The 9,326-nt window shown below is 44.3% G+C and overlaps 1 protein-coding gene across 4 annotated transcripts in view; it reads right to left on the reverse strand.

Moving 5' to 3' along the window:
* Positions 1–247: 247 nt before the first annotated feature.
* Rmnd1 (required for meiotic nuclear division 1 homolog) overlaps positions 248–9,326 on the reverse strand; it is a 33,024-nt gene continuing 23,945 nt past the window's right edge. For all 4 annotated transcript variants that reach the window (XM_031351112.1, XM_031351111.1, XM_031351109.1 and 1 more), the window contains exons 10-12: positions 6,312–6,432; positions 1,020–1,136; positions 248–642 (exon numbers count right to left, since the gene is read on the reverse strand). In XM_031351112.1, the coding sequence (XP_031206972.1) occupies positions 610–642; positions 1,020–1,136; positions 6,312–6,432 (271 nt within the window). In that variant the 3' untranslated portion in view covers positions 248–609. The remainder of the gene's footprint in view (positions 643–1,019; positions 1,137–6,311; positions 6,433–9,326) is intronic.

A 9,326-nucleotide genomic window follows, 5' to 3' on the forward strand; every position in this document is an offset into this window, starting at 1 on the left:
ACATAACATAGTGTGTTTGTAACAGTGTTCAATATTACAGATAGAAAGTGTATTTCTGCCAGAACAACATACATCTCTTGTGTTTGTTTGGCTCTTGAGCCAGGGCCATGATTCCAAGTTTTAATAGTGGTGTCCAAAGTTGGCCTAGTCATTCTTTTTGCTAAGTTATTCTGTATGTTCAGGTGGTTAACTGTTCTTTAAACTGATGGGACATTTTCCTTTAGATCTTTGAGTATATTGACCCAGACACCATACTCTGAATTTTTATTCAGGTAGCAACATAATTAAGAGCCGAAAGGATCATTATGACGTTTGTTTGTTTTATTTTGAGACAGTCCTGCTGTGTTAATGTTGGCCTCAAACTGGGCATGTCTCTGCTTTCCCAGTGCAGAGATGGGTGGGTTTCCCTATGTAGCCCTGGGCTAGTCTGAAACTCAAAATCTTCCTGCTTTAGTTTCCAGAGTCCTGAGATTCCAAGGGCATCCCATGCTCACTGACAGTTCCTTGACTTAAAGCGTTGAGTAAGGGTTACCAGTAGTGAACGCTGGTTCTGTTGGATGCAGAAGTGGACTTCTCTCTTCCCGCTGTGGTGCTCTCGTGATCACATGATCAGAAGAAGACTCTCCCCAGCTCGAACATCACCTTAGGAAAACACAGAGAGTTACTACTTTCCATTTCCTAACAAAAAAAGGTTTTTTAACTTGGCTCACAAACCCCTGGTGATTCTTCCCTGTGTCAAGTTGACAAAAGTAGCAGCACAGCAGCGAAGGCCACTGACTGCAGACTGCTATTAATGACGTGTCCCTGGAGGAAGCACTGCCTTCCTCACAAGGCCGCAGGGCTGAGGCACAGGCAGGGGAGCAGGCGTTAGGCTCCACATGGTGAACAGCTCCACATGGTGAATGTAGCATTAAAAGGAGCCAGTGAAGTCCTTAAAATATGGGAGCTCACTTAGTGCATTGGCAAACTAGCCATCTGATGCACTACTTGACAACGTAGAGCGCAGGGCTGCTGCTGACCTCAATGGTGATGAGGATGACGATCATCCACTCCAGGCGGAGTGCTCGCTTCTCGGTGAGGTGATTCCGCATTAGGTCTGTTAGTTCCATGCAGTGTTGAAGCTTTTCATTCATGACCTACAAGAAGAAAATCATGTACTTACAGTGAAATACAAAACAGGTAAGGCATGCTAGGTCATCAAATTCTTGCTGTTTAGTCCTCTAAGATGACCAGTGGTTAGCAAAGACTGTTTAATTACTCCATCTAGAAACTTTTTGTTTTTTGTTTTTTTGAGGCAGAGTTTCTCTGTGTAGCCTTGGCTGTCCTGGAACTCACTCTGTAGACCACGATGGCCTTGAACTCAGAAATCCACCTGCCTCTGCCTCCCACGTGCTGGGATTAAAGGCGTGCACCACCAATGCCTCTGACTCTTTTTGTTTGTTTTTTGTTTTATTTTTTCTGTTTGCTTTTTTGAGAGGGGTTCTCTGTGTAGCCCTGGCTGCCCTGGAGCTCCCTCTGTATACCAGGCTAGACTCAAACTCTACCTGCCTCCTAAATGCTGGGATTAAAGGCATGCAGCACCACTGGCAGATGCTGGGACCTTTAACTCTGTATTAATGCAGGAAGCATTCTAAACCAAGCTATCCCTCCAGCACTCATTTATTTTGAGATGGGCGGGGGTATTCCATGAACCAGCACATCTAAACAGTCATGGCAACTGAACTTAAGGCTTCATACTTGACAGGCAAACTACCAAGTCAGTTATATTTCTTGGCAGTTTTTAAAAACAAAAAACAAAAAGCCTTTGAATACTAATCCATGACTGATGGATGTTTTAAAAACAATACTTTGTTAGGGGAACATGAAACTTTATTAAGCATGACAAAGACTGCTTTGGCATAGGGGCGATGCTAATCTCCACAGCTTGAGTTTTGTTATGTGTGCTGAAGTAAGGCTTTTTACTGAAACACGTAGTACCTGTAACAGAAACTCACCACTAGATGGCACCACTACTAGCTGAACTGGCAAAGGTTCTTGGTTATGATGCCTTGGAGAAGCTCATTGGAGTATGGTATGGATGGGTCTTACAACAAATAGAATCTGACTTTAAACCTGGACATGAGTACAGCTATATACCTTCTTAGAACCTGTGCACTTCTGAAAGCTGTAAAGTTGGAACATTTATAGTTAGTGCAGGTTTGGCCAATATGAACTGCAGTCTAGGCATGGACTGTAGCATGTTAGCATGTTATACTTGGGGTTTGGCACAGCGTTTAACTGGTGTACCAGTGAGGGTCAACACACAGAACACACTGGTTGATAGAGCCACCTTGTAGTTTCTAACCTATAAATGTCAGGGTGGCACTTGTGGTCGTCTTTTGGTCTTTGTCTACTGCTTAGTCTTAGTCATCTTTTAAGATCCTCTCTTCTGACAGCTCTCCATTTTAACTGTGACCACAGAACAGAGAACACGTTCTTTTCCAGTTTTACTGCCTTAAAAACAATCTGTGCAGTGTTACTATAACAACTTTAAAGCCTTCTGGGGCCTGGAAAGAGCTCAGCAGTAGGAACTGATTGCTCCTGCAGAGGGCAACATAGGCTGCTCCCCCGTACTCCTATCAGGCAGTTCACAACTGCTTATAACTCCATTCCAGGGGTTCTGATGCTCCTGGATTCTGGGCATCTGCACGCATGTGTCACAATAAGTCCACACAGACATACATAAAACAAACAAGGAACTTTCCTGTAGGTGAATTTGTGAAATCCCAGTACCTGGAGCAAAGGCAGGCAGATTTCAGAATTCAAGGCCAGCATGATCTACATAGCAAGTTCTTGGCCAGCCAGAGCTATATCTATCCCCATCTTGAAAAAAAAGTCCCCTGATGATTAACCTAAGTTTTCTTTGGTTCAAAGCTGGATTAGCCTAAGCATTTGGCACAGGCCAAAGCAGTTTCAAACTCTGGAGACTAACTGCTGGTTTAATGGGTACCTATGAATGTCAGTGTGGAGGGCCTGAGATCACTTGGAGACCCAGGAGGGGAAATGTAGCTAGATGAATGTGGTAAAACTTTCCAAAGAAAAGGGGAGCAGAGGTCAGGAACCGTGTGGTGGGGCAGGTGGCAATATACATTCCTGATCTCACAGCTAGATCCTGATCAATTCATTAAGCTTATGTGGGACCAAGCTGACTATGAGGGGAAGCCGCCTACATCTTGGTGGCAGTCATACTACATCTCATTGTAATGACTACTACAATGAAGCACACCAAGAGACATCAAAAAGGAAATTGGAATACTTTAGTATGGCTGCACCTAAAAGCTTGTCGCAAGAGGCTTTATTTTCAGAGAAGTGGAGAGAGCATTTACAGTACATGCACCCATTCTAAGCATCCTGCTTTGAGACACCTCCATGTAACCACTTCCCTCCACCATAGTCCACTCATGTCACCCACCTGCCAGCCAGTTCCATACTCTTAGGGATGGGGTCTCATGGAACCCAGGCTGGCTTCTAACTCACTGTGTAGCCAGGGTTGTATGAGGATAGGTCAGTGTTTACAAAGTAGGCTGCTAAAACTAACCATTTTCTCAAAACCATTCTAACAGGCAGAACTGTACAATATTAGCTAAATGTTCCTGACCTGGTGCTCACTAATGTTATCTCCTCTTGGAATGTGGGCAGGCTTCCCGACTTGATGAGTTGCCTGGGCCTGTAATCAGGCAGTAAGACGCTGCCTCATGCTGTTCTCCAGCACTCTCTCCACCATGCACACAGTAGTTAGTAGATGCTCTGTGCAGAAGCTTCTGTGGTGAGCTGAGATCATAGTGTAACAGCCTGGAGGGACTGAGTCTAGCAACTGCTGTGTGAAAAGGCAGGAAGTGGCTCCTTCCCAGGCAGCCCGTAGTTGCCTGCAGCCTTGGGAGGGGCCCTGAGCCAGGAAACTGGGACAAAGCTGCTGTCAGCTGCTCGTTTTAGGGAAACTAGTGCCAAAGAGGCCTCACTGACACAGAACTTTGGTCTCTCCCTCACATCTTCATCTTCAGCCTATGTACTCTCCAAGCAGGAAAGCCATATTTGTTTCATCTGTCCAGATAACATCTGGAATATGGAACTAATTGGTCTACCGAAACAGACCCCCCAGCACCAGCAATCAAGTCTTTCTGAGCCAGAGAAAGGTGGCATGGTTTGGAATGGCTGTCTGCCTGACATTTGGCAAGTATCTCTACTTTCCTGCATTTAGAAGACACAAATGAACACCGAGATGAATGAGGACTGTGGGTACCTTTGGTGGGATTATGAATGCAAAGGACAAGGAATATATCCTGGGTTGGAGAACAGGATATATTCACACCTTTCAGTGAACTGTGCAGTTTTCTTTTCTTTTCTTTCTTTCTTTTTTTTTTTTTTTTAAAGAAATTACATCATTTGCTTGATGGGATGCCTGAGAAGTGAGGGGAAGTAATATTTTTTTTTTCTTTTTTTTTCTTTGAGACATGGTTTCTGTGTAGCCCTGGCTGTCCTGGAACTCACTCTGTAGACCAGGCTGTCCTGGAACTCAGAAATCCGCCTGTCTCTGCCTCCCAAGTGCTGGGATTAAAGGCGTGCACCACCACTGCCCGACGGGAAGTAATATTTTAAAATCAGGTAGAACAGGACACAGTTGAACTGGCTGCTCTAGGCAACGAAAGAAATTGAGGGCTTTAGAAATTGTTTGATAGACTAAAAGTAAACAAGAAAAAACCTTTCAGGCTGTTAAGAGGGAGCAGCGGGTAGAGGTGCGCGCTGCTGAAAGAACCGAGTCCTAAGAGTTGCCCTCGACTTACACATGCATACCCTAGCTGAAATGCATTCACCACCTACTCCGACTCTTGATAAATGTAAAATCAGCATTGTGCCTAGACAGCTGAAACAGATACATACTAACTGGGCAACAGAGACGGTGGCTGGGGGATGGCTCTGCTGATAAAATGCTTCTCATACAACCATGGGGACTGGATTTCAGGTCATTAGCACCCAGATTAAAAAAAAAAAAAAAAGATGGTCATAGGGGTTACAAGATGGCTCAGCAGGTAAGGGCACTTGGCACTAACCCTGCCAACCTGGGTTCAATACCAAAAACCTAAGTGGTGGGAGGAGAATGTTCCCTAATCTGCATGCATGCTGGCACAAATGCATACACACAAATAAGCAAGTCTAATTAAGAGAGAAAATGGGCCCAGAAGCAAATGCCCATGATCCCATAGCTGGGGAAGGGGTTGAAATGGGAAGACCCTTGACACTTTTGCTGGTCAGCCAGTCTTAGGAAACTGGTGAGCTCCATTCACAGTAAGAGAGACCCTGTCTGAAGAGTATGGTGGAGTGGGTAGGAGAAATAGCTTAGCAGTGAGGAATGCTTGCCACTCTCCAGATGACCTGAGTTCAGAGTTAGGTTCCTAGCAACCACACTGGGTGGCTTCTAACAACTGCCAGTAGTCCTAATTCAAAGGGATCTGAAACCTGGCTTCCACACTCATAATGCCCATTATACAGGTGCTGTACATGTGGCAATACACAAACAGACAGTCAGATACATATAATTCTTTTAAAGATGGACAGCCACAGAGGAAGACTGAAGTCACCCTCTAGTGTCTACAATGCATGTGCACATCTACATGTACATACACAATGAACACAAGCAAATATCACACCGCATGTAACACACAAAGGAAAAATGATGTTTAGCTACTTGGGAGGCTGAGGCAGGAGGATTCCCAAATTCAAGGCCAGCTTGGTAATATAGTGAGACTGCTACTCCCCAAACAAACAAGGAAACAAACATTAAAAACAACAGGGAAATCTTAGGAGTGAACCTTTGACATAGAGAGCTGAGAAGTAGAGCCAAGTGTGACTCATGTTTGTAACCCTAGGGCTCAGACAAGAGGAGCATGGAGTTTGAGGCTAGTCTGGGGTACAGAGTGATACTTTGTATCTAAAACTTCTCTTGTAGCCAGAATTTTTTATTGCCTGCCTTTGGGTGGTCAAGGCTGAAAGGTTATCTCTAGTCCAGCTTGGTCTGGGGCTCAAAAGCAACTGTCCTGTCAGTCTCCTGAGAAAGGAGACTGGAAAGTGACAGCAGAGAGGACACAAGGAACTGGGAATCCAGAGTATTTCTCCAGATGCTGAAAATTTCAGTCATACTAATTGTAGCAAAGAATGCATTTCCTGACAAACCCTGCCCAAGAGGGTTTCTATGTGTAGCCCTGGCTGTCCTGGAACTCAATTAGCCTGCTTCTGCCTCCAGAGTGTCAGGCATGCACCGCCACTGGCCCACATACCTTAACTCTTCGAGTGATGCTAAGGAACTGGCAGGTCTTGTCATAAAGCTCCTCCAGGTTCGCTCTGTCCCAGTAGAAGTCAGGGGTGATCAAGAAGTCTGAGCTCAGGTTTATTCGGTGCCTAAAAAGAGGACAGCTTAGCTTCTTATTTATGATGAATTAAAAATCAGCTACTATATAGTCCATATTTTCATCATGACATGTGAGCACACTCTTAAAAGTCACTCTTCAAAAAATATTGGGGAAGTGTACTCACACACACCTGTGCACCCCAAAACAAAACCAGGAAGAAATAAGGTAACACCAGTAAGCCTCACTTTTATTACTACCTGCAGCTTTTCCTTCTCACTCACTGACCACCTTGAAGGTTCCTTTATCTCCTTTTGGCCATTATGCAAACACAAGACAGGCAATCTTTGTATGTTAGTCTGGCCTGGAACTCACTATGTAATTCAGGCTAGCTTGGCATTGGGATCTGCAGCCTCAGTCTCCAGTGAACACTAAGCTGTGTGTGTGCTACCACACTGGCTCACTCTAAATTTTACCTTTTATATTATTATACAATATAATACTACATTATTATATTATATCCTTTTATATTAGATGTCTTAGCTTGCTTTAAAATTACTCAATTTAATGGAAATTGATGCTGAATAGTGTACTGTCTGGTTTGTGTGTCAACTTGACACAAGCTAGACTCATCAGAGAGGAAGGAGAAAATGCCCATGAGATCTAGCTGTAAGGCATTTTCTCAATTAGTGACCAAGGGGGGAGGGTCTAGCCCATGGTGGGTGATGCCATCCCTGGACCGGTGTCTTGAGTTTTGTAAGAAAGCAGGCTGAACAATCTATGGGGAGCAAGCCAGTAAGCAGCACCCCTCCACAGCCTCTGCATCAGCTCCTGCTTGTAGGTTCCAGCCCTGCTTAAGTTCCTGTCCTAACTTCCTCCAATGATGAACTATGATCTGGATGTATAAGCCGAATAAACCCTTTCCTCCCCAGCTTGCTTTTCAATCATGGTGTTTTGTAGTAACAATGGAAACCCTAACTAAGACACATAGTAAAATAAATACTTGTTCATTCTTTAAAAAATATGTTAGAGAAGAATACAGTGGTGAGTCTGTTTAGCCTGCCAAACAATGCAAAACCCTTTACTCTCCAAGGGTGGCTGTCTGTATATTTCTACATGTACAGATTTGTATGTGTGTTTATATTAAGAGAAATAAGAATATTTTTGCTATGTAAATGGTAATGCCATAGAATAATTTGCAACTTGATGTTTTGGTTTTTTTTTTTTGTATTTTGAGACAGGATATCATTGTAACCTTGGCTGACCTGGAACTTCCTGAGAACACCAGGCTGGCCTTGCTCCCTCCTACCTCCAGCTATGCACCACCATAGCTGGTAATTTTTAACTTTTTAAGACAAGGTCTCATCCAGGTGTACTGGTGCATTATAGAATCCCAGCACTCGGAGGGCAGAGAGTGGAAGATTTCTGAGTTAAGGACAGCCTGGTCTACATAAGTTCACCTTGGAAGAAAAAGGAAGAGAAAGGGCGGGGGACAGGAGGAAAGAGGGAGAGAGAAAGAGGGAGGGAGGGAGGGAGAGAGACAGACTCGTAATCTCCCCCGGCCTCGAACTTGTTACTAGCCTGCGAATCATCTTGAACTTCTGATCCTCCTGCTTCCTGCTTCCTGCTTCCATGAAGTGCTGGGGATCAGGACTCTGTTAGCACTAGACAGACATGCTACCACCTGCGCTACCACTGCAGGCCCAAGACCTTTTTACCTACGATACTTAGCTTTGTTTTTTCTACAGATCATTACATCTCTTTTTTAAAAAGGGGGTTTATTTTTATGTGTGTATGTGTGTGTGTGCACGCAGATGTCCTTAGATGCCAGAATAAGCTGTCATATCTAGAGCTGGAGGTCCAGGTGTCTGGGAACCAATGTGCTGGTAACCAGACTCGAGTCCTCAGGAGAGCAACAAGCTTTCTAAGTCGTATTCTTTTTCTTTTAAAAAAGAATTAGTAATGTGTTTGTGTATGGGGTGTGTGTGTGTGTGTGTGTGTGTGTGTGTGTGTGTGATGGAAAGCATGTATAGAGGACAGCTTTGTGGATTGCCTCTGTGTTTCCAAGCTTTTACTTGGGTTCCTGAGCTCAAACTCTGGTTGCCAAGTTTGCTGGCAAGTGCCTCAACCAATGAGCCACCTGCTGGCCGGTTACACTCTCACTGTAAAGATTAAAACAACAGGGTAAGGGAAGTCAGGCTTTGTAGAAACTATTCAATTTGAGAATTTAATCTATTTAGTCCTAACTTTTGAGTTTGGGAATTATAATTTGCTTATAGATTATGCTTGTACTAGTTAGTGAATGGGGGAACACAATTTCTCTTACTTCTCACAGAACACAAAGTGTGTGGGTCTATTGTTGGATGTTCTTTATGAATGTATACAGATGAGCATCCCTGCAGTAAGAGAAACATAAATGTTTAAATGCTGGACCACTCTCCTGTGGTTGCTCTAAGCTTGTGGGAAGACAGTTCTCAGGAAAACATGTGCAAGTAGCTTTGGGCACTTCATTCAGAAGGAAAGTGGATGACACTGTCCAGTGAGACCTCTGCAACTAGGATGCATCCCTCTACAAAGACAGGAACTAAGTACAGTTAAGTGACAAGCTCTTCCTCACCTACCACTGTACAGTGTCAGCCCCAGTAAAGAATGATTCCTGGAATCATTGTCCTGTTTTCCTGGGGGCTCTTGTGCTGAGTGACAGGCTTAATGTAGATGAGTTTGCTCTTGTGAACCCATCAGATTTCCCAACAGTCCAACCAGAGCCTGCCTGCTCCTCAAGGGGGTGGAGACTGGGGGGTGGAGGACTGTTGCAGGATTTTCCCTGTCCAATCACATTAGGGCAGTGGGAGACTTGTGATTGGACAGGAGAAGGGACGTGGAGCAAGAAGAGAGAGAAAGAGAGAGAGAGAGAGAGAGAGAGAGAGAGAGAGAGAGAGAGAGAGA

The sequence above is a fragment of the Mastomys coucha genome, unplaced genomic scaffold, assembly GCF_008632895.1.
Source record: "Mastomys coucha isolate ucsf_1 unplaced genomic scaffold, UCSF_Mcou_1 pScaffold5, whole genome shotgun sequence".
NCBI lineage: Eukaryota > Metazoa > Chordata > Mammalia > Rodentia > Muridae > Mastomys > Mastomys coucha.